This window comes from Ictalurus furcatus, chromosome 13, assembly GCF_023375685.1.
Source record: "Ictalurus furcatus strain D&B chromosome 13, Billie_1.0, whole genome shotgun sequence".
Taxonomy (NCBI): domain Eukaryota; kingdom Metazoa; phylum Chordata; class Actinopteri; order Siluriformes; family Ictaluridae; genus Ictalurus; species Ictalurus furcatus.
Genome location: NC_071267.1, coordinates 20,854,273 through 20,879,954, shown reverse-complemented (window position 1 = coordinate 20,879,954; position 25,682 = coordinate 20,854,273). Strand labels below are relative to the sequence as shown.

Below are 25,682 nucleotides of genomic sequence, written 5' to 3'. Positions count from 1 at the left end.
TACAAAATCAGATGATTATGTTTACCCATCAGTGTAAATGTCTATTTATGTATAGAGACAAAAAATATATATATATATATAGATATTACAGAATGATCAGTGTAAACGTCTCTTTATGTAAAAAAGTATTAAAATTCAGTAACTGTATCCCAGAGATCACGGCTTCACTACGGAATACATTTTCTATTTTTATTCCAGTATGTGCAATCTTCATCTTCATCTATACAATGTAGATTTTATTCAGGCTTCACTGATATAGCTATAGTATCTTGAATATAGTCCTTTTTTTTGTTAAATCCTTTCTCTGAGTTTGACAGGTGAAGTAGTGAAGAATCACACCTATGGATTTTCTGCTTTCATCACTCTTCGAATCACCACTCTGGTTTTGCGTCTTGGCCTGGTGTCAGGTTCAGAGGTCACCATGTTTCCTTCTGCCCTGGGTCTCTCCTCTCGTCCTGACCGAACCTCATCGACAAAAGACTCCACTCCTTCAAATTTGGATGTGAGCTCACCCAGTCGCTCCTTTAAAGAGTTGAACTCTTTATATAGATCGCTGAGGGCTTCAGACAGAGATCCAATCCTAGAGAGATGTTGTCACAATTTCATATGTCTCGGAAAAATGCAGCCATAGAATTCATATCGATAAAAAATATACTTTAGATGTATGAATTATCATATTGCAGACAACAGAACTGACCTCCCATAGTCCGGTAGCACAGTGCTGTGGTCATTGAGAAGCAGATCTTTCACCTGAGTCATAATGGCATATTTCCAGTTGTCCAGGACTAAAGTGAGATTGGCACATCCTCTGGCATTCACCTTCACAGCTGCAGTATGGCAGTCAAGGGGTTTAGTTATCCAGGCTGTTTTAATCTCACATACTAATAAGTTTAGTAGTAAGTTGGACTTGTATTAGGACATTTAGTCCTTCATTCAAGAGGCTTAGAGCTGAGAAATATTATTATAATGATTAGAAATGTATCTACAGTGGCTGGCATAAATATCCTCCTCATGACCGTTTCCGTATTATGTTGTGTTATAATCTGGAACTTAAATGGACTTAATTGTGATTATATGTCACGAACGGACCCAAAGTAGCCCGCGATATTAAAGTATGGGGGAAAAGCTACCTAGTTTGAAAAATTGTTATATATCCATGTTGTGAGAAACGTGGACATATAACAAAGTTTGTACTAAAAAAATAGGGTTCCTAAGACTTTTGCACAGTACTGTAAATCAACCTGTTTCTGGAAAGACCCAAATTTGACCATCATGATAATCAAGGCGCTATCAGAACATTCCAAGAAAAATATCCAAATCTTAGTACATCATGCAGAGCACCAGTAAATCCATTATTTAAAAAAATGGAAAGAATCCTGCACAACCGTGATTCTGCCTAGAGGAGGCTGTCCTCCAAAACTCAGTGACCAAGAAGGAAAGAGAGTCCATTTAAGTTCCAGGTTGTAACACTACAAATAGTGAAAAGGTGTAAGGGGTGAAAAAAAAATTATTCAAAGCATCTCTCTTAGACTACAGATAAAAACATTGAACCAGACATGTCTCCTGATTCTTGAAATCATTTTCTTACACACACAAATAATTTTACCTTCAGCTCTGTAGTCCCACATAGTGTTTTTCTGCGCAGCTCCCAGAGAGAGCATAAAAAGCAAGAACTGCAAAATCTGCATTTTCTAGACACACACACACCTAAATTAAGCACATCATGCACATCAGACTCTCACTGAACCGATAATATAAAATATGATGATGAAAAAAAGGTTGAAAGAAATTGTGAAATTCAAAAAACTCTGAAATTCAAAAAAACTAAATACAACATTACATCAGAGTTATAAACTCACAACATCATATCCACTTCCAAAAACAACAACTTCAAATGCAAACTATTACGCTACGTTTTCATAAATCTCAAACAACACAAATGGTGCACATAGTGTTTAATCATAAAGTATTGCTTACCTCCAAATAAGTTCATCAAAAAACCTATTGTTAAATTTCAGACTACTAGGAAGTGTCGAAATATCCCAAATGACTCCCAAGCACAATCCTTCTGCCATTTATATCTGTCTGTCAAGACTGTAATTCCGCCCCTTCATTGGGGTCTTCGTGAAGAGAGGGGTGGAGTCATGTTTCTGCGAATCCTAAAGGCCAGACACATAAATCCAAATTCTGCACTCAATTCAACATCGTTCTCGCATACCGCAGTCTGTAAACTCAGTAAACTGCTTAAACTGCGAGTAGTGCATGGTATACTGATCCACACACTGACTGAGCATAGTTTAGAAATCATTGTGTTGACCACTGCTCAATATCACAGACAATGTAGTCATATGAACAAACAAAATCAGAGCTCAACAGTAAACCTGTTCTCCAAAATAAACATGTGCAGTCCAAGATCAAACGACAACAAGACTAGAGATAATGTCTCTGAGCTGAAGGTTGTGTTTCATCTTGACATCTTATCTCCAAAGCAGCATTCCTGGACATCATCTGCAGCACATCTGGGGTCCTGAGGAACCGATGGAAAAACCTGGTCTGCATGTGTGATAGCTTAACCATACAGGCTCATCTCAGCAGATAAAACAATACATTTGTAAATACAAGTAAATATGTAGCCATGCATGTACATCTCACATGCTTGATGACGGATTACCAGCGTACAACGACGACGGGTTTAAATCATACAGACGTCTTCACAATTAGCGCACCTTGTTGAGACGTAAAGCGCACGTCATTCCGTTGTGTATGTGTGATGTCTGAGGTTGCTTTAATTACCCATACTGCACGTGTTTAAAGTTAATACTAACACCGTCTTTACTCACCAGCTGCGTGCGCCTTTAATAAACCTTGAGGATCTAAGTGTGCCAGGTAATAAATCCTTAAATCCAAAGATAAAGGCATTTAGTTAAATATTTGTGTATTTTTTTCATTGAATAGTTGTTCTGTATTGTTTTGTTTTGTTTGATCTTACAAAAATGAAATAAACCACATAGGAACATTATGACTGGAATAATGCCTATTTTTCATAAGGGATAAGGTTTGTATTCCTCTTTCCAAAATGAAATAAGAAGCCACTAACTTTTTTTTTTTTCAATGTGAAATGAAATAAAACTTGAAATGGCTTAGTGGTTAGCACGTTCGCCTCACACCCCCAGAGTCTGGGGTTCGAGTCCTGCCGGGGCCAGGTGTGTGCGGAGTTTGCATGTTCTCCTCGTGCTGCGGGGGTTACCTCTGGGTACTCTGGTTTCCTCCCCCAGGCCAAAGACATGCATGGTAGGCTGATTGGCGTGTCTAAAATGTCCATAGTGTATGTGAGTGTGCCCTGCGATAGCTTGGCACCCTGTCCAGGGTGTACCCTGCCCTGTGACCGATGCTCCCTGGGATAGGCTCCAGGTTCCCCATAACCCTGAAAAGGATAAGCGGTATAGAAGATGGATGGATGTTTCGATGTAATAGTATAATAATGACAAATGATATTTCTGCATGTTTTTGTCCTGTTTTGAAAAGGTGCAACTGTATAGTAGTGAGAAGGCCAGAAGGTCAGTCTTTACACTCATTATACGGGGAATTTCTCTACTTACTACATCAGGAGATTTTTTTTCTTTTCTTTCCTTAATGAAACATTAGAAAGTTCAAATTGATCTCGACTAGAAATGCGTGCAGGACAATGTTTTATATTCTCACTCACGCAGTTATAATTTTTTTCTACCGCAACATTTTTAAAAAATGAATTTAACTGATTCTATTTTCCACAATATAAACAAACTAGTAACCTAATTTAAACCAGCACTACCTTGACCAGGTAGTTACTTGGGCTGATTGAATCAGTGCTGTAAATGCACTGCACAGCAACTCACTTTAATGATTTGGATCTTTATGTGTCTGCAGGAAAGCAAAAAACCTCAGGCTCACTTTTTTTCTTTTCTTTTTTTTTTAAAAAAGAAATCCATAGTCCCTTGTCGTACACCTTTAATCTCAACCAGATGCCCTGTGATACCTTTCTGGCTAACAGTGTTCAAAAATAAATAAATAAATAAATAAATAAATCAAGCAAATAGTGTCATTGGTATAACACATAGTGGAATAATGTTATTGGTATCATATCTACTTTTGCATGCCTTTAGAACACATCTCTTCATTTTGAATAACGAATTCATATCTCTATAAACCCAGCACTAGATGTCTCAGAAGAAGATGCAAGGAGGCTTTCTATTTGGTGTTGGGCACAAATACTACAGCTGCCTTCAACTTCATGTAGGAAGGAACAGCAGGAAAACAAACAAAAAGGTATTTTAATTAACGACTTATTTAACCCTACCCTTAGCTGTTTGTTTGCTACTTCTACCCGTTCTTTATCCCTCTTCTTTTCCTTGTCTAGGTGTGGGACAAAGAGCCAGATGGAGATAGGAAAACTTAAAAGTGTGCAGCATTTCCTGCTGGAAGTCTTCGAAGATTACAATAAAACAGGCTTCTTGAGTGCTGAAATGTGTTTTGTACACATTTCCACTGGTGTCAGCAAGTGAGACACAGAAAGGGATGACAAAAGGAAGACATCTGGCATTTTGAGAATGCCATATTCAAAAACAGGGCAATCCCAGCTGTTCTGCACTTTAACGAAATTAAATTCACTAATAATAATAATAATAATAATAATAATAATAATAATAATTCCTTAGATTTATATAGCACTTATAAATAGGCACTCAAAGGGCTTTACATTGTGGTCTCCTCAACCACCACTAGTGTGTAGCATCCACCTGGATGATGTGGCGGCAGCCATAGTGCGCCAGAACGCCCACCACACACCAGCTATTGGTTGAGAGGAGTGTGATGTAGCCAATTCAGGGGTGGAGACTATTAATGGGCCATGATAGATAAGGGCCAATGGGGGAATTTTGCCAGGACACCAGGGTTATACCCCTACTCTTTACGAGGAGTGTCCTGGGATTTTTAATGACCAAAGAGAGACAGGACCTCGGTTTAATATCTCATCCAAAAGACAGCAAAGAAAGCAGCCATTGGCTTCATGATGTGCTGAAAAGATCAAACTGTAGCTTAAAGTACACCATAAAAAAGTCAGACACAAGTGACTACAACACTCAAAAGGTAGCTAATAAATCCTCACAGAATCAAAGAAATAAGAGCAGGTAATGATTGAGAAAAAGGTTTGTGGAACCTTTAATAGGGAGTCTCAATTAAAACTCAAGAACAATCTGTTACGGTGAGTTGAAGGGTCCAATGATCTGGACAGTTGTTTCATGAGTGTTGCAGAGTGCATTTTGTTTCATGAAAATCCACCAAGTGCTTATCCAGCTCAATGGGTTTGTTTTTTGGAAAACAGAATTGTATTAAATTCAATCAATATACATATACCTATGGTTCAAAAAAGAAAAACAAAAAGCCTCACTGAAATTAAATAACAGTATCAGTATCAATCTGCATATTATTTACACAAACATCTCCAGGCTGTGAGAATTAAGGGGGTGGGTTTTGGTGGGGGCATACATTTAATTCCAAAAACAAATTCAGCAAGTTTCATCAACATCCAGAACGCAACGATGTCGTCGGCTCATTTTGGACCGTAGAGAGAAAGAAACCTTGGCCAAGTGCTTTACTTAAATCAATCCCAGCATGCCTTGTGGCCACTGCAAAGAGGCTACAGGAACACAATCATTATTAGCTTTGGACATGTAGCCTAGTACACCACTGGTTTTCGCATAGCAACCCAGGACAGGCAGTGATGAAGTGGGCGGAGTTCTGATGGGGGGGGGGGGGGTAGCGAGTGTGTGAGAGGGAGGGGCTTTGAGAACAAGCCCACTGCTGCTTCTGTCTGTCAGGGCGGCGGTGTTTTATTTTTAACTGCGGGGCAGGCTGCACATCTCACAGTGCTCTGTGCCCGGTTGGTTCATGAAGGTGCAGTGGAGGCAGGACCACATGGCAGAGGACGATGCTGGAATAGATGGGCCACCCATGGCGTAGTCAAGAGAGCCTCCCTGCTGCCCTCCCACTGTGCCTGTGACAGAAAGGAAAGAATGTAAAATAATGAGAACAGCAACACTAAACAAACACTCATGCTTAACAAACTGCATATCAAAAATCATAATTAATGAGTAACATTCAACAACATTAAAGATTTATTTTGTAATGAGCTTCTTAGGGGACTTTCCTAGTTTAAACTTCTTTTATCAACACCCACGATGCCATTCAACTCTGTGCTGACAATTGCACCGGAGGGAATTAGCCTTTGCTTCAGCTCTGCCCAAAGTCCAGCTCTCTCACCCCCTCTTTATCTGTACAGTCCGAAGTTCCAAAGTTCAATCAAAGCCACTGTGTTGGAGTTCTCCAAAATCACTAACTAGTCAAGCTGAGTCTCTACTGTAACTCAGCACTGGGTTGTATAGCTGCACTGCATTCTGGACCTTTGAGTCCAACGTTTGTTGTCTCCACTGCGCAACATCGCTGGAAAATGGTGAGTGAGAAAAGAAGTGCTTGTTCTTCTGTTTTTAGGGGCGAACAGCAAATTCTGACTGTGATAACAGGACAGGGCGACAGTGGCTCTGGTGGTAGGGCGGGTTATCCGCTAAACGTACGTATGACTGTTCGATTCCCGGCCTCGATTATACATGCCTCCACATGTAGAAGTGTCCTTGGGCAAGACACTGAACCCCAAGCTACTCCTGATGGCAGGCTAGCGGCTTGCACGGCATTGGTGTGTGTGTGAGAATTGCTGAATGACAAACACTAAACGTAACAAAGCGCTTTGTAGAACTGCTAAGGTGAAAAAGCACTATACAAGTGTAGACCATTTACCATCATTTATCAAGCTAGATACAAGAGGATTTATAAGTAAACACTAAGAAGAAATTTGGTAGCAAATGCCAAATGCCTTTCCTATTCACTGAACACGGACCCTATTAAGGATGTAAAATAACGGCGTTTTAGAACCTACGTAGTGCTCGATATAACCAAGTTAGATTCAGCCGCAACAGGAGCTACAGATGCAAAATCTAAGACAAAAACCTTTGTTGTAATTTTATCTGTAATCATATAAACTAAACATAATTTCCAGTTAATAGAATATTACCAGTATTAAGTAGTAAGTATGTATTAAATGACACAAAATACAGAACCACTCGTTAAGGAGAAATCTCTACTCCCTCAGTGCGTGGCTCACATTTAGGAATCTCGGCTCGGCTCACTTTGAACCTCGACTGAGGTGGAACTAAAAAAAAAGTACCAGGTACTATCCACAGTGGAAAACCCCCAAAAAGCAAGCAGAGTCGAATCGAGTCGTACTATGTGGAGAAAAGTGCCTTAAGAGCACCATCGTTAACAGTTTGTGAAAACAGTTTGTGAAAACCGGTTGTTTTGTATTACTGGTACAAATGAAAGAACAAACAATAAAGAAAGCAAACCAACACAAACCCATAAACTGAGGCAAATAACACGTCCCAGTCAGTTATAACAAAAGAAACACCTCAGTATAAACCTAAAGAGAGGCCGGTCTGCCTATGCATAAGCCATAAGCTGTAAACAAATTAAGGGAGATTTTGCACTTGCTTTTTATTATTAATGTTTCATATTATTAAATAGTTTTATTGGCATAGAAATGAGTAAAAAAAAATCTACTTCTGTTTGTCAGGTTTACCTGGTGCGATCATTTGGTGCTCAGAGCCGTCTGTGCACTTGAACTTTTATGAAGTTTTGCGGAAGTTACTACATGCAAAATCAACTGGCATTCATCAACATACGAATACAAATAAGAAGGAAAAAAAAATCTGCATTTCCTGCCACGTTTACAAACGTTTCGAAGTCTTTAGTTCCGTTTGGTTTACGCAATAATAAATAAGTGACCCAAATGATTAAAAACTCCCCAAATGTCAAAAAGGAGTTAGAGATTCGCTTACTACAGAGTTGCTCGATTGTAGCCCACTGCTCAGACTTCTTCCAGGTTTGCGCCAGCTCTTCATTTGACGTTTTCACAGCCTCCAGTAACAACCCAATACTGTCCTGTAAACAGGAAAGATAAATAATATAAAGCACAATTTCCTTACTGATACCCACTGGAGCTGTGGTCCTTAAAGGAAGCGAGACATCCCAAAAGGTCAGTACAGTTGTTTATTAATGTGTCTGCTTATGTTTAGCAAATTACACTCACTCAGCCTCTGTACTATGGTGCCACCTGCTGGACAAAGTATTTACCAAGTGGCTAATTCTTGGGGTTAATCCATACAGTATTACTGAATGTTCGATTAAGTCGTACTCGCATTACTAACAGTATCACAATGCAACAAAACCAAGTTAACATTAATCAGCTAGTGTAATTAACACAAGAGCGAAAACATTTAACAACCTTACATACTGCACATTGGAAGATATAAGTGTGTGGTGTGTATGTGTGTGTGAGAGAGAGAGAGAGAGAGAGAGAGACATGGAGACTTCTGCAATACTTACTCGCAAAGGCATGACATCATTAGTAACAAGGAAGATGAGCAAGTGGAAGTCCGAGACGATGTCCAAAAAGGACGAGGAGGAGCTCTGGGAGAGATATGTAGCTAAACTGTGGAAGTCCTGATCATAACAAACACACAGAACATTAACTTGATTAATAAAAAATTAAAACGTACTGTATTTACACTACCGGTCAAGTTTAGACACACTCATTCTTTGTTTTTATTTTTTTCTCCACATTTTAGAATAATAATATGAAGGGTGAAGGGAAATTTGACAAATGTAGGGAAATTTGAGACATTCTAGACAATTATGTGCTTCCAGTTTAGGGGAAGGCCCACATATGGGTGTGATGGGAGTGAAGGTGTCCACATTCTTTAAGTACATAAGTTTAAAAACATTAAGTTTACACAGTTAAAAATATTTGCTGGTTCTCAGTTATGATGATGTGTCTAAAGTGTGCAAGCAGCTACCTGTGTTTCTCCCAGTGCGTCTCTGTTCTCGATGGGGAAGCGGAGCGTGGAGGAAAAGGTGAACACAGGATCCTTAGGGAAAGTGGTGGGGATCTGTTCAAAAGACAGAACACTTTTTTAAAAAGAATTTCAAGCAAACTTAGAAAATATATATTCGATACTGAAGATTTTACGCTTAAAAGACAGAACTATTCACTATATTTGCCACACTGTAACACTATAAATGGAATTTAAATGGTTAATAATAAAAACAGACTGCATCTAGCACTTCATTTCACAATCTCTTCATTTCACAATCATACATTTGGTTGTGAATAGTTCTGAATAGGTTCTCAAACTAAAACCCCTTTAACTGTCAAATAAATTCCACAGTGAAGTTCGGTGGCCTTGACTACGATAGTTCTTCATACTATTCGAGTCATGACTGTTCATGACAGAGATCGCACAATTAAACAGAAAATGTCAGATCCTTAACTACTTTAAACATTGGAACAGATTCTGAAAAGGAAATTATATACATTACTTACATCAATAATTAGGTACTCCACTGGCAGAGGCCGGGCCAGGTATGTGATGTCGTTGCCAAATTTGTCTTTATCCTATAGATAAAGAAAATAAAATGAATAAGAGAAAGACAAAAAAATGTGGGCAAAGAAATTGAAGATCAGGAAACTCGAGTCAAATATTTTGAATCTGAGACGTTAAAGGAAATATATCGTTTTAAGACCATGCAGCTCATCTGCAGACTGAAAATGAAAACTTTGACCGACTCCTTTGTTATCCGGCTTTGACCATTTCAGGTTCACACAGAGTTCAGAACGATCGGCTTGTCGTTCGAACCGAATGTGCAGCATGGTATTCAAAGGGCTCCATTCAAAACATTATGATAAACTACAGTTACAAGCAAAATGATTCGACCCCCATTGCAAATCAGGTTTACTGTCAAAATGTTCAGACTTTTTTGATTTGTTTCCAATGAACAAATCAAACAAAAGCAATTGAAATAGTTCAACACAACGAATGCTACAAGTGGTTTCCCCAAATTCAACTGAAAATGCAACTTCTAATGACTTCAAGTTTCAAATTTGTTCAACCCCTGAATAGAATCCCTCACAACAGCACAAATATGCAAAACAGGTGTTGTCTCAAGCACACCTGATGCAACTAATCAAGGGCTTCATTCGTTGCACGTGTGTGCTTGAGCTGGAACACATAAAATAGGTTGTGAAAAACCCTCGAGTGGCTGCAAAAGACCTGCAGCGAGACTTGGTGGCAACAGGCACCAAGTCTCGCTGCAGGTCTTTTGCAGCCACTTGAGCTCAGTGAGCACAGTAAGGCATGTACTAAACGCAGAAGGTTTTCATGTCAGAACTCCAAGACGTATACCACTACTGACCCAAAAGCACAGGAAAAGTTGTCTTGGGTTGTTTTGTAACAGATGTTTTGGGATTCTGTTCTGTGGAGTGATGAAACAAAACTGGAACTTTTCGGCACGATGGAGCAGCGGTATATCTGGAGGAAGAAGTATGAAGAAAGAACACTCTGTCCACAGTCAAGCATGGTGGTGGCTCGGTGATGCTCTGGGGCTGCTTTGCATCCTCTGGCACTGGAAAACTGCAGTGTGTGGAAGGCGAGATGGATTCAGTGAAGTATCAGGAAATCCTAGGAGAAAACGTCATGCCGTCTGTGAGGAAGCTGAAGCTTGGGCATCATTGAACCTTCCAACAGGACAATGATCCCAAGCATACCTCAAATTCTACCAAGGCTTGGTTGCAGAAGAAGTCCTGAAAGATTCTACAGGGCCATCATAGTCACCTGACTTGAACCCCATAGAAACTCTCTTGTGGGATTTGAAGAAGGCGGTTGCAGCACACAAACCCAAGAATATTACTGAACTGGAGGCCATTGCTCATGAGAAATGGGATAAGATTTCTCAGGAACGCTGCCAGAAGCTCTGCATCTCGTTTGCAGCAGGTCATAACAGCAAAAAGGTGATCTACTAAGTACTAAAGATGCTTGCTATGAAGGGGTTGAATAATTTTGAAACTGGAGAAGTGATTATAAGTTGCATTTTCAGTTAAATTTAGGGAAACCACTTGAAGCATTCGTTGTGTTGAACTATTTCAAATACTTGTGTTTGATTTGTTCATTGCAAACAGCTGAAACTCGGTACATTTTAACAATAAACATGATTTGCAATGGGGGTTGAATAATTTTGATTGTAACTGTATATGCCATCTGTGCCGTGCCCTATTACAATTTAACAATAAAAGCAATCATTTACAAGTCACAGCAGGTCAAGCTCTGACTACTTCCTTATGAATTCAGTTACATCAAGCAGCAGCACTTCCACAATGGAATTTAAACCAGAAGACTTGTATAACACGTTTCCCTTTATTCAATGTTCCGCTGTTGCACAAGTACTGGGAAAGGTGTTGCATGTAGAGAATTTTAATGTCTTAAGCATGACTAAGCCTACACTTTGGTGCCACTTTGGAGTAGAATACACTTTGAAACAAAATGATTAACCAGAAAAAGGGATCAAATGTAAACTCAGACAACTCCGTATTCTTTATCTACATGTAGCTATTAAATTTTTTGCAAATGTAAGTGTGAGCGTGAGCGCATGTACCTTATAGAAGACGTCAGGGACGTACTGCTCACTGCTAGACTCTTTAGCATATCCGAGTTCAGGAGTGTCTCTGCAGGGCAACAGGCACTCATCCCTCACCAAGGCCATGCACTGATTAGACACTTGGTAGCCCTCAAAATGTACCTGGTTATCAGGACCACCTGCGCGCACACACAAATTTTAGACCTTGGCATACACGGGCCAATTTAGTTCAGCTATAAGACAGTGTACTGGCTTTAAAACACTATATTTAGGTCCACGACTCATCTTAGTCTTTTTTTTTTTTTTTTTACAACAGTCAGAAGAGTGATACAAAAAAAAAAAAAACATCAGACGCTCTGCAAGCTGGGTGCATTTAAGGCTGATCACTAGGTATGTAGAAGAATAATTTGTTACATATCTTGCTGATAGCTCAGCTGTAATAAAAAAAAAAAAAAGCATTCAAATACACACCAGAATAGACACGAGATGATTATATATATATATATATATATATACACATACACACACAATTATGATGCCCCTTTTCACATACACACAAATTTGGATTGTATTACATGTAACTTCGAACCTGCAATCAAAAAATTATTTACCAGGATTAACAAAAACCTTTGCATGTAGACACTGAAAAATGTAGAATTTTGCATAAAATGAGCACATGAAGATACAATTTGGTGATGAATACTCTATCGCTTCCCTCTTTGTGCACGAGAAGACTTTACTACACTACAGATCTTTACTACTATCACTACATGTAATGGGAGAATCCACACACCTGTTGCCAACACTGTGACAAATTTTGAGCCAAAGTGGCCATCAGGAGAGAGCCGGCATGAATTGGCGTTCTGGTTCTGGAAATGTCCGGCCGTTATGCACTCCTCCGAGCTCAAAAAGTACGAGTCCTGCACAGGAAACACGTTACGCACTAGAGGTCAGTCGATTGATCGGTTTTGCTGATCAATCGGCACCGATAACCGATAGCTGGAACTGTCAGGTTATCGGGAAAAAATCCACACAGAGAGAGGAACAGGGAAAAACTGTCATTATACATTATGAGAGCAGCCTCTAGAGGCGAAATGAAAACTATCACTGACAAATTTTGTTATGTTATTTGGAGTCCGACTTTTTAGTTCAGTTTGGATGTATATCTTATTTACCTTAATACTAATTAATAGTTAATATATATATTAATATTTATATATTTACACTACCAGTCAAAAGTTTGGAGACACTCGACTGAAATATTTCTCATGATCTTAAAAACCTTTTGATCTGAAGGTGTATGATTAAATGATTGAAATCGGTGTTGTAGACAAAAATATAACCGTGCCAACATATTCATTTCTTTCATTAGATAAATAATATTTTATTTACAAAAAAAATCTATTTCTAAACGGATGACTTCAAGCGAAATATTCCGAAAAGCAGCCAATAGGTGTCCAGCGTAGGTGGGAACTCCTTTAATACTGTGAGGGGGATTCCTCAAGAAATCAGTTGAGAAAATGCCAAGAATACACTTCTGCAAATTCTAGGCAAAAAGGGTGTCTACTATGAAGATGCTAAATTATTAAATTATTTTGATTTATTTTAGATTTTTTATCACAACATAACTCCCATAGTTCAATTTGTGTTACTCCAGAGTTTTGATGACTTTATTATTCTTCTAAAATGTGGGGAAAAAATAATAAAAATGAAGAATGAGTGTTTCTAAACATCTGACCGGTTGTGTATTTCATTTTAAAAAGTACAGTACATTTTTCATGGTACAGTCTACTGTACAGTACTGTTTTATTTTTGTAATAAAGTTCAGCAATATTTTACTTTGAGTGTTACGTTTTCATTCAATATCAATTTTAAAAACTATAGGTTGATTAATCGGTTATCAGCAGGTACTGCCCAACTTTGGTATCGGTAAAATTCACTATCTGTCAACCTCTATTACACACTTAGAAACACTGAAGACTTACCTACTGGAATGGGTTAAAGGTAAAGCATATCCATACGAGCTTTTTTTTTTTTTGACAAGCAATTTGTCTTACCTTGTTTCTAGTGTAGCGCACTGTGCCTATTCTTGTATCCTCTGACAACAAGTCTGTGAAGATCCATCCCACCTAGAGCATAAGAAAATACTTATCTAATTCACTGTTGTCTTAATATACTATTTCCCCAAATTTAGCAATTCCAGAGAAGCTAATTAATAGGCCTAATCTCAAACATTGGGAAAGGAGCAAATGGACACGAGCTGAACTTCCGACCACACAGATCAGGCAGACAGTAGGCTACAGAAATGTTGTGCCAGTAGTTAAACTGAAAAACAAGGTAACTAGGCAAGCATGCTAACAGAAATGTATTTTAAAAGCTTTGCTAAAGATGGGGCACAGGAGTTACCTTGCGGAGACCCAGTTTAGCAGCGACCTCCTCCACTGCTGCAGCTCTGGGGTCATCAATGAGCTCCAGACTGTTCTGAGTACCAATCTGAAACCAAACATATAAGAAACCGTCATCACATGTATCCGATCATCAATAAGATTAAAATCGGTCAAATTTGTTAACGTGAAACATGGCCGATAACGGCTGCAGTTATACACTATGTGGCCAAAAGTATATGAACACCTGACCGTCACGCTCATGTGCTTTCTGATCATACCGTTCCAAATTTAGTTCCCTCTTTGAAACTGTTATAATAACCTCCACTCTTCTGGGAAGGCGTTCCACTACATTCTGGAGTGTGGATGTGGGGATTTGTGCTCATTCAGTCACAAGAGCATTACTGAAGTCAGGTACTGATGACTGGGGTGCAGTCGGCGTTCCAGTTCGCCCCACAGGTGTTCAGTGGGGTTAAGGTCAGGGCTCTGAGCAGGCCACTTGAACTCTTCTACTACAACCTTGGCGAATCATACCTTCATGGAGCTCGCTTTGTGCACAGATGCGTGGTCATGCTGGAACAGGTTTGGATCTCTTAGTTCCATTGAAGGGAAATTGTAATGCTAAGCATACAAAGACATTCTGTACAACTGTGCGCTTCCAACTTTGTGGGAAAGAACCGCATATGGGTGTGATGGTCAGGTGTCCACATTCATTTGGTCATATGGTGTATAACAAATTTTAATTTATGCTATTTTACATCTTCTTCTTATTAGTAACAGTACTGTTTCTTTTTATCTATATTTTCACTTGTTCACACCCTTTGTAATGCAAATGTAACGCAGTCATGCCAGCACCTTGAACGTGTACTTGAATGTTGCACGCCTCACTACAAGTAGACGAATATTTCTCAAGCCAGATACAACAGCTAGGATAGTACGCGACAGACAGAAGCGTTATTTGCTCGCCTCACGATACCTGACTAATAGCTTTAACCCTCTTCTTTAAAAGTTTCCCATTAAAGCATTCACCTGTGGTGGTTCATAAATGGCGGCGACCTCAGCACGGATTCCCAGTGGAATGTCTTTATGTTCCGTGTAGCGGCCATACAGGTAACCCATCCGCTGACTTCCTGTCTTCCTCCAGAAGTCCAAGAAACGGTCTGCGATGGTGTGGTTCTCAAACATGATGTTATCCACATGTCTGTATTTCTGTAACGCAAACCCATTTTTGTTCAAGGCTCTCCCATTGCTTCGTACTTAAACATTAAACATTATAGGATAGCCAAGAGACAGAACCCTTCAATAAGCTCCCTTTCACTCTCTAAGCCATACTTAGATCAAGCAGCTGCTGTAGGAAGGGCAGGTTCATAAAGCCAAATGTTGTACGGAGAACAGGAATTAAAACTAATAACATCCAGCAAATAAACATCGGGACAGAGATTACCCCAAGACTGTACAATGAGTTCAAACATTTCTTTCAACAAAGGTAATCTTAAAACAGCATTTCACATAAAACACCACCCTAATTATCAACAAAGCAACAGTCAACATGTTTTCATATATAAAATACTGAATGACACACTCTACCTATAATTAAGTAATTGCAAAACCAGTTATTTAAATACGACCTTTATACAAATATTTTATTTTAAGAATACATTTTTTAAAATGGTATTTTCAATATTGCCATACAATGGACGAGGCTAGTTTCTTCATTTTAGTATTCTGTTGACATTTTCTGGCCCAGAAAAAAAAAGCTCCCAAAAGTCCAGAGCTGCTCAGACTTTAAGGTCATGATGCTTTAGAGTACCTGTCTGTTGAGGGTGATAGCACTGGGCTGGCACTTGGTGCAGATGCCCTCAGGCCAGGGCAAATGGCCCTCACAACCTGACTTGATCTTACAGCTGATGTTCTCCAATGCTGCAAACTTGCCTCTGAGAAGGAAAGGAGATTAAACGATGCATGAGGTAAGATTAGTCTTTTTTTTCCCCAAGATTATGCCGACATTTAAATTATATCTGCCCGTGTTCACAAATCATCCGCCCCTAGGATCTATGATGGCCTGTAGAGTATCTATAAAATGGCTGGCAGGAGGTGCATCCAAACACGAACAAGCATTCTGAACCAGAAGTCAGTATTCCCGACTGGTTTTCTCAGCAATACACTTTTGCTAAGGCCTCGGCGTAAAATTTTTTTTTTTTAATTATCAATTTCTACATAGCCAACCATCCAGCCATTTTTCATCCTGTTTATCCTACACAGGGTCATGGGGGAGCCTGGAACCTCTCCCATGGAACTCAGGGCACAAGGCGGGGGACACCCTGGACAGGGTGCCAACTCATTGCAGGGCACAATCACACACATTCAAACACCATGGACAATTTGGAAATGCTAATCGGCCTACAACGCAGGATTGGGGGAGGAAACCGGAGTACCCGGAGGAAACCCCCAAGGCTTGGGAAGAACATGCAAACGCGCAAAGGCGAGTTTCGAACCAGGAGGTGCGAGGCAAATGTGCTAACCGCGCCCCCATGCTCTATATACACTATGGGTCAAACGTTTGGAGGCACTCGACTGAAACCTCTCATATTATCAAACCTTATTAGCTTAACCTTTTGATCTGAAGGTGTATGATTAAATGTTTGAAATCGGTGTTGTAGACAAAAATATAATTGTGCCAACATATTCATTTCTTTCATTAGAAAACTAACATTTTATTTACAAATAAATCTTTTTTTAAATAGATGACTCGTAATGAAATATTCCTGAAAGCATCTGATACGTGTCCAGCGTAGGTGTGAACTCATTTAATACTGTTTAAAACGCATCTCAGGGAGATTCCTCAAGAAATCGTTTGAGAAAATGCCAAGAATACATTTCTTTTTGCCTAGAATTTCCAGAAATGTATTCTTGGCATTTTCTCAACCGATTTCTTGAGGAATCTCCCTGAGATGCGTTTTAAACAGTATTAAAGGAGTTCCCACCTATGCTGGAGTAACACAAATGGAACTATGGGAATTATGTTGTGATAAAAAATCCTAAATAAATAAAAAATAATTTAATATTTTAGCTTCTTCAAAGTATTAAATTATTTTTTATTTATTTAGGATTTTTTATCACAACATAATTCCCATAGTTCCATTTGTGTTACTCCAGAATTCTGATGACTTTATTATTCTTCTAAAATTTGGATAAAAAATTAAATAATGAATGAGTGTTTCTAAACTTTTGACTGGTAGTGTATCTATTTTTCAGGTTAACTGTTCAAGTAAGGGATTTAAAAAAAAAAAAAATGAAGCACTGTACCTTTAAAGTAGAGCTTCCAGATGCCCTGAATTATTTATTTTCCCCGATAGAGTCAAAACCTTCAAGGAAAACTCACTTGTCTGCGCCACCTGTCAGCTTGCGGATGTAGGCGTGGAACGACATGTGTTTAACAGGTGGGTCGAGATGATTCAGGTAGTCTTCGTCAAAAGGCTGCCAAAAATAAAATAAATAAATAAATAATAAATTAAATGAATATATATACACACGAGAATAATAAATTCGCATACCATGCACCTTTAACACATAAAGGTGTTAGACTCTGTCATTTATACTCTGTAAGCTCTGTCATTTATAGGATAATATCATTAATAACCTACCCTTTGTACATTTTCTTTTACGCATTGACTCGACTGTGAATTACTTCCCAACGGAAAGGGAAAAAAAAAAAAAAAGAACTCTCATATTCATGTTCTTACCTCTAAAGGTACACAGTGAACACATTTCCCCATGGGACCATGCCGGCATCTAAAAATACACATGCATAAAATACCGAGTGAACCACAATACACACACCGAGAACATAAAAGCAACCTAGATTTATTTTTAAAAAAAGAGCTCAGAAAGCAAAAGGCAGACTCACAGCTGGGGATCTTGGTTTCTGTATATCTTGCCGTCCTGCTTGGCCAGATACTGATCAATCTCATCCTCTTGGACCTGTGACGCTGAGTGTGAACGAGACATGGAGGATGAGGCGGAAGAAGACAGAGAAGAGTGAGGCTGTGCTGTGTCCATGTTCTCGCTGGAGGAACCAGCTGATGACGGGAAGAGAAAGAGCATGTCTCCATGCCTAGATAGGAAGAGTGTTTGAAAATGTTACAGAATAAATATTTTTTTTAAATGCACAGTTTAAAGTTGTCTTAAGCACAGAAAAGCATACAATGGTGTCGCAGTGGACCTTATTATTATTCTTTTTACTTGTACTTCCCTCGGAGTCAAATGTAATGTTTAGATTATGAATAAATATTAAACCCAATCTTCATAGGGGGAAATAATAACAAAATAACTATGTGTACATTCAAAGCTATATTAACCTGCAGAATGTAAAGGAAAGATACGCCTGTGCATTATAGAGATGATTATACATTATATCAAAAGCGCCATGTCTAATTGTGCTTAGGAGTCGCTTAGCAGGTCTTTACGGTGCAAATCGGCCATTACAGCGCAATTAGCTTAGTACTGAGTGGCTAATTAAACAGTGCTAGTATCTGCGTGTGACCCAATACTGATGGTTCATAATGCACGGGTAGACTTACTTGATTTTAAGCAGACTAAGGGTCTTGTTCTGAGAGAGAATCTCGCCTGTCTTGTTGCGGTTCAGATAGATAGAAAACCCATTCGAACTGAAACCAAACTCTTTAGCAACCTTTTGGGGAGAAAAGCAGAGGGAGAAAATGTTGGCTGTCCTGTTTATTTGTTTAAAAAAACAAAAGAAAAATTTAAAAACCAACCACAAGACAATTTTAATAAAAGTAACAAAACCGCCCTGTCTGGTTTATCAGACAAAAAAGCAGAATGCCAAATCGTCACTAGTTTAACTGTGGAAAGCAGGATATAAAGGCTGTGCTGGTTCAACGGAGTGATACAGCGAGAATGAAAGAACAAGAAAAAGAACAGAGAAAGGAAAAATAGCTGCAGTAACATGGCATTAATCCCAGCTCAGTCAGCACAACTCGCACAATCACATTCTCACCACAGGAACAACAACAGATATTATGAAACACCCCATAAGCTGCACGTTCACAGCCCTGACAATTCTTTAAGCCCAAAAAAAAAAAAAAAAAAAAAAACAGACCACTTAATCTGAAATAAGATCATTCTGAACATTTTCCCACATGATCTCACGTTGAATTCGCCAGTGAACAAAATGAGACGCAAGATTATCCATGAAGACAGCGCGTGGCCTGGTAGAACGCTTACGAGGACATTAAAGAATCGATCATAATGCAATGGTGGGCGATATCTAACAGAGAAAAGAGTTCTGAATCGACTACAGAGCTCAGTGCACTTAGCAATAAATGGAGATGTACTTACTCTAAGATTCAGATTTCATTAGGAATGCATCGAGCCCATGACCATCACTTGAGTTATATAATCTGTCCATTTCCCATAACGCTTATCCTACACAGGGTCACGGGGAGCGTGGAGCCTATCTCAGGGGACTCAGGGCCCAAAGCAGGGGACACCCTGGACGGGGTACAAACCCACTGGAAATGCCAATCAGCCTACAAGGCATGTCTTTGTACTGGGGAGGAAACTAGAGTACCTTGAGTAAACCACTGAAGCACAGTGAGAACACACAAGCTCCAGAAGTGAGATGTAAAAGAGGCAAAGCCCAGGTGTGCAAGACCATCTTTAGCCAAGACTTCGCTGCAGCCAGGACTGAGTTTTGTTGTTACCCGTCTCCACTTTTACTGAAATAACAGAACATGATCTCTGTATTGATCTGCAGATTCGCCTGCTCACTCGCTCGCTCTCCTCAGCAATGCATGAATCTTTAATTCGACGCTGCAGAGCTGCAAATACAGGGACTCTAATCTAGATAAATACGAGTTACATTACAAATGAGCTCATGTTGTGCTGTGATATACTTAACCTGATAGCTGATCTTCAGCCAGGCTCGCTGCATTTAACTGCAAGCCACCGAGAGAAATCAGCATACAACTGGGTGTGTCTGACAATTCTCGCCGGTCTATCACAGCAACAGCTATTAATCTATCCCGAAACGACTTCTACACAACGACGTTCAATAAGATGAAGTGGTCACTGAGAACAGACTGATGAACTGTGTGGGACTATTCTGCTCCAGCGCAGTATTTTTTCAGATCTGTGCACTTGTTGTCTACTCTGGAATAACACAGAAGTGGTGAGCGAGACTTGCCATGAATACCCTTGATAACATACAGCATGTTGTGTGTGTTATGTGACTCCGCGACGTGCGGCTCCGAAAGCGGCGCGTGTCAGAGAAGAGTGTGGTCTCCGTTTTTAAACAGAGTCCTCATTAATAAATCAGCAGTGTCTGAGCGACGCTGTCTGAGCTGCTGGAAATGTCAAGAATGCTGCTCTCATAGCTATGTCCAGTAAGACTAAAGGATTTCTGATGAGCGAGATAGCAGAAATAATAATAATAAAATAAAGTATAGTGTGACATGAAGCAAAGTCCTGCAGTGATTCATGAAAAATGCTGCGTTCAGTGTTATCTGGGCCGATTCTGGAAGAATCCAGTAAAACGTCATTCCAGGTGTCATTCTAGAATTGAATGCACATTAACACTCATTTGTCCGGCTAATTAAAGACCTACCGTGCTCTTGCTCAGTCTGTCCTGTCAAAACTAACACGATGACCAATATTTGTTTTATTCGGTTATGTTTATGACAGTGATGCAAATGAAATTCAAAAGATTCAGAAATAAAGTAGTACCAAATCAGCTAGCTTTCTGTGCTTTTTTTGTTTGTTTTTGTATGTGTGTGTGTGTGTTCAAAGATCTAGCATGCACCACACCTTCTTCAGAAAAGCCGCAGCAGTCTCACGCTTGGTTGAAGCGATCTTTTTCATCCCATCTGGAGACTGGACACGAATGATCTACAAGGAAATAAACATGTCAGATAGTTAATGAAGTCAGCCTTTCAGGTTATTTCGCATTTATTTCGGACAGAACACTCGAACCGTTCTTATTGTGACATTCCAGCAAAACTTGATCTACCAGCTGCAGGTGGAAGAGCATATGTTCACAACTATCTGTGAATCAGCACATCGTGGATGAATTCATTGTTCCATCAATGATGGCAAGTCGTCCTGGCCCAGATGCAGCAAAACAGGCCTAACCCATGACACTACCACCACCATGTTTCACAGATGGGATAAGGTTCTTATGCTGGAATGCAGCGTTTTCCTTTCTCCAAACATAACCCTTCTTATTTAAACAAAAAAAATCTATTTTGGTCTCATCCATCCACAAGACATTTCCCCAACAGCCTTCTGGCTTCTCCACGTTGTTAGCCAACTGCACACAGGCAACAAAATTCTTTTTTGGAGAGCAGCAGTTTTCTCCTTGCAACCCTGCCATTGGTGTTCAGTGTTCTCCTGATGGTGGACTCATGAACATTAACATTAGCCAATGTGAGAGAGGCCTTTAGATGCTCAGATTTTATCCTGGCTCCTTTCTGACTATTACACATCTTGCTCATGGAGTGATCTTTGTTGTTCAACCACTCCTGGGGAGGGTAACAATAATCTTGAATTTCCTCCATTTGTACACAATCTGTCTGGCTGTGGATTGGTGGAGTCCAGACTCTTTATAGATGGTATCAAGTGTCGGATGATCCTCAGAGCTCTGATAATGGCAGCAAAGATACTTTGGGGTTTTCAGGTCAAACAGCTTTTTGATAATGACCGATCACAAGAGTAACACTGTTTACTGGGGTTTTTTTTTTTTTTTTTAGACTGGTAAATCCATCCTGGCAGGAGATTGTTTTACAGGTTGTGGTTTTATTCAGAAGTGCTGAATTGCGAAATCAAGTGGTGCAATTTAAAAGTAAAACTCAGAACTTTTCATCTTTCATTTAAACACTGTGGGTTTAACCCAGTAGCAGTTTATTCTTTCCGCAGGTAAGAACTTTGCTGACAGAAATACGAATCGGTGCGGTGTTAACGGTGACACATTCAACAAGCGGTCAGTGGTAGCATCACGAGCTGTCGCATGAGGAGTGAAATTAACATACTGCACAGCATACTGGTGTAATACAACCGATAACGCATACCTGTCTGGGGATAAGTCAGGTTTGTTAAAGGTGCAACAGGTAAGTTTACTTCTGTTTCTCAAGAATAGGTCTCTAATATTTAAAGTGCACCTATTATGGTTTTCCAAATATTACCTTTCATGTAGTGTGTTATAGAGCTGTTTGTGAATGTAAAAACGTCTGCAAAGTTTCAAAAATCAAAACGCACGACAAACGGACTTACTGACTCCCAAAAGAAGGAACCGATTCTGAACCTCTGAAACGAGTCGTCAGAAATTACATGCTTACAGACTTACTTCCTGTACAAACCTACATAACTTGGTAACAAAAATCCCCACCTCAGGTCTTCATTGGCTGCTCGCGAACAGACAGAGCTACAACTCGTTACGGTAGTGGGCGTTTCCTTTTCGACACACGCTGACAGCGGTAGCCCAATCACAACAACCATCTGACCAATCAGAGCGGAGTATGTGCTCTGAATGGAGGAGTGTAGAATGAATTGGACCGTTGATGCAGTTGTTTGTGACACTGGGGGGTACTAATCCTACAATTTATATTATGAGCATGTTAAAGTGTTTTAAAGGGTTCCTCTCAAGGTTTCTTCCTCATATCATCTGAGGGAGTTTTTCCTCGCCACCGGCTTGCTCATTAGGGATAAATTCAAACACTTAAAATCTGTATCCTGTGTTTATATGTTTCTGTAAAGCTGCTTTGACACGGTGTCCATTGTTAAAAGCGCTATACAAATAAAATTTTATTGAAATTGAATTTTTGGAGCTTGGATGCATGTAAATCATACAATAGTATGAGACCTTTAAAACAAAATTAGACACGTTTCAAAACCATAACAGGTGCGCTGTAAGTAAATGTGGTTAATATTTGATTTTTAAAAAATTTTTTTTTTACTTCTTGAGCCCACCCCCCACCACTATCCCCGCCCATGTATGCGAAGCCCCGCCCCCAGGTTCTATCAGGCTGTATAGAAAATGACAGACAAGAGGCCCATCCAATCACAAACAAGCAATCAATCTAGATCAGTATTCAGTTTTCCAGACGGGTTTTGTCAGCCACTTCTAACACTTCTGCTAAGGCCATGGCCTAAACTGATATTTTTCATCATTTTTTCATCAACTTAAACAAGTGAGAAATAAAGTAAAACAAAATAAAAATCGACTATTGAACCTTTAAGTAAATGTGTTCAATATTTGAATGATTTTTTAAATATATATTTTTTAACTTCGAGCCCACCCCCCACCACTATCCGCACCCATGTTCGCGAAGCCCCGCCCCCAGGATCTACCAAGCTGTACACAATATGACTGACAAGAGACCCATCCAATCAAATGCAAGCAATCCGGACCAGTATTCAGTTTTCCAAACTCATCCACTTAACACTTCTGCTAAGGACATGGCCTAAACTGATATTTTCCACCATGCTCTACATATCTTTCAGAGTATTTATACAATTAAGAAATAGATTTTTTTTTTTTTTAAATCGACTATTGCACCTTTAAGTAAATGGAATCTCAGCAGTGATGAGACCTGGTTAAAGGAGGATACAATTCTTATTAAAAAGCGGGGTTTAGTAGCTCTAAAAACGTATGAAATTTAAAACGTTAAACCTGTTACTGACCGATCAGAGTAAGTTTTCAGACATTTAGCGTCATAAGAGTCTCATTGTACAGCATGTGAAGTGTCTAAGAACAGGAGAGCTGCTACTTTCTCTCTGAACTCATAAACTCTTCATGAAGCTCAGTGTTTTTCCACACAGCTGAGCGTTTCCACTCACTAATCCTTCTACACTCCGTGTTCTTCTTCCTCCTGCTCCTGTATTCCTGTCTCTTATCTCAGCCGGGCCCTGACTCTTCTGACCGTTAGCTTGCTAATCAGTTAGCATCACGCTAACAATTCTGCTGCCTCATCACCCGGAATATAACTGCACATTTCACTTCCTTACAGTCGTTTTCCCCGACTTATCAGGAGCTACTCAAAACTGCACAAACATATACTTACGATGTTTTCCGACATGTTTACTCGGGTCTGTGATCCCGAAACCTGAACTCAGATAACAATATTAGCGTTTACAGTACCGGCTATGATTGTTACAGTCTGCACGAAACTCAACTCCATAACTCTGCACTGTGTGAAAACGACGGCCGTGTAACAGCCACTTCCGTCGCCTAATTTGTTTTCCCAATCGCATTAAGACAAACCCCGCCTTCTACGCTATGATTGGCTATTGTGTCATATTTCAAACGCAAACCTTACTGATTGGACAGTAGAACTCGAGTATGCTCTATCAGCCAATCGTGATGCAAAAGGCGGGGCACTACGACAATGTTCTCGCGTGAAGATGCGGAAAAACGGGTGGGATAAATCAATGTATATTTGTGACTGTTGCCGGAAGTTTGTCGTTTTCAAAACTAAAGTCTACGTGAGCGCTATAAAGGAGCTAACAGACGCAAAAATAGTCTTGCCATGTTAAAATATTACCATAATAATATTGGAAGGAAAGTTGCTTTGTTTGAAATAAAGCAAGGGAGCAAGTTCTCTATTTTTTTTATTTCTTTAATTTTATTTTAAATAAATAAACAAAGTTCCACTGATGTTCACACATACATAATCTCCAAATGTAAGTCTTGAGCCACAATTAGTTCAAAAACTGTGAAGAAAAAAAAAAATTAGCAGTGGACAAATAGTTTAAAAAAAGCGTTTTGAGGGATGGACGGTTGAATTGGAACCATTTATTAATTATTTATTTATTTACAAACAAATAAAAATAAATCTTGTTAGCTTAGCTAATTTTTACATTGCTCTAAAAATATCCATCCATCCATTTTCCATACCACTTATCCTACACAGGGTCACAGGGAGCCTGGAGCCTATCCCAGGGAACTCAGGGCACAAGGCATGGGACACCCGGGACAGGGTGCCAACCAATCACAGGCCACAATCGCACATATGTTCACACAATTTGGAAGTGGCAATCAGCCTACAACATGTCTTTGGACTATGGGAAGGAAACCAGAGTATGCAGGGGAAACCCCTTAAGCATGGGGAGAACATGCAAGCGCTGCACACAGGGTGGAGGTAGGACTCAAACCCCCAACCCCAGAGGTGTGAGGCAAATATGCTAACCTTGCTACAATCCTTTGCTATGTGGAGGAAAAAAATGTAACCAGTTAATTACTTACTTAGTAGTAGCTAGTAATCAATTAAGACAATAAGTAATATTATAAGCTCAGATTTATAATTTTATTAGCTATTTAATTTTATTAAAACTAATTTGGATAAACACAATAAAATGTACAGATGCATCTCAAAAAAATTGGATGTCATGGAAAAGTAAATTTTTCCCGTATATTCATTATACATAAAGTGAAATATTTCAAGCCTTTTTTTTGCTGTTGTTGTTTGTTTTTATCTTGTTGATTACGGTTTATAGCTCATGGAAATCAAAAATCCAGTATCTCAAAATATACATAAATTTCACTTTATGTGTAATGAATGTAGAACATATGAAAGTTCCACTTTTTGAATTAAATTACGAAAAGAAAATGAACTTTTCCACGATATAAAATTTTTTTGAGATGCACCTGTATAATATTTTTTAGCTACTGTACATGCTTTATCATAGTTTTTTAATGCAATCACCACATATAGACTGATCAAAATAAAT

The 25,682-nt window shown here is 39.3% G+C and overlaps 1 protein-coding gene across 2 annotated transcripts; it reads right to left on the bottom strand.

Moving 5' to 3' along the window:
- Positions 1 to 5,169: 5,169 nt before the first annotated feature.
- nploc4 (NPL4 homolog, ubiquitin recognition factor) lies at positions 5,170 to 24,184 on the bottom strand. 2 transcript variants are annotated; one of them, XM_053640049.1, is made up of 17 exons: positions 24,017 to 24,184; positions 20,766 to 20,846; positions 18,521 to 18,630; positions 17,848 to 18,054; positions 17,684 to 17,732; positions 17,323 to 17,417; positions 15,751 to 15,874; positions 14,970 to 15,149; positions 13,963 to 14,049; positions 13,614 to 13,685; positions 12,350 to 12,476; positions 11,575 to 11,735; positions 9,470 to 9,541; positions 8,943 to 9,035; positions 8,473 to 8,589; positions 7,926 to 8,028; positions 5,170 to 6,031 (listed from the first exon to the last, which is right to left on the bottom strand). In XM_053640049.1, exons 1-17 carry the CDS (start codon positions 24,029 to 24,031, stop codon positions 5,874 to 5,876), a joined length of 1,851 nt encoding a protein of 616 aa, XP_053496024.1. In that variant the 5' UTR covers positions 24,032 to 24,184; the 3' UTR covers positions 5,170 to 5,873. The 2 variants fall into 2 exon arrangements, with proteins under 2 accessions (XP_053496024.1, XP_053496025.1); XM_053640050.1 differs by lacking the exon at positions 24,017 to 24,184 and adding an exon at positions 23,637 to 23,973.
- Between the last annotated feature and the right edge of the window lie 1,498 nt (positions 24,185 to 25,682).

Coding starts and splice junctions, on each gene's coding strand:
- nploc4 (XM_053640049.1), bottom strand. Junction 17,733..17,847: donor AGAAACCAAGATCCCCAGCT/GTGAGTCTGCCT, acceptor GTGTATTTTTAG/ATGCCGGCATGGTCCCATGG. Junction 15,150..15,750: donor CTATCACCCTCAACAGACAG/GTACTCTAAAGC, acceptor TTTGCGTTACAG/AAATACAGACATGTGGATAA.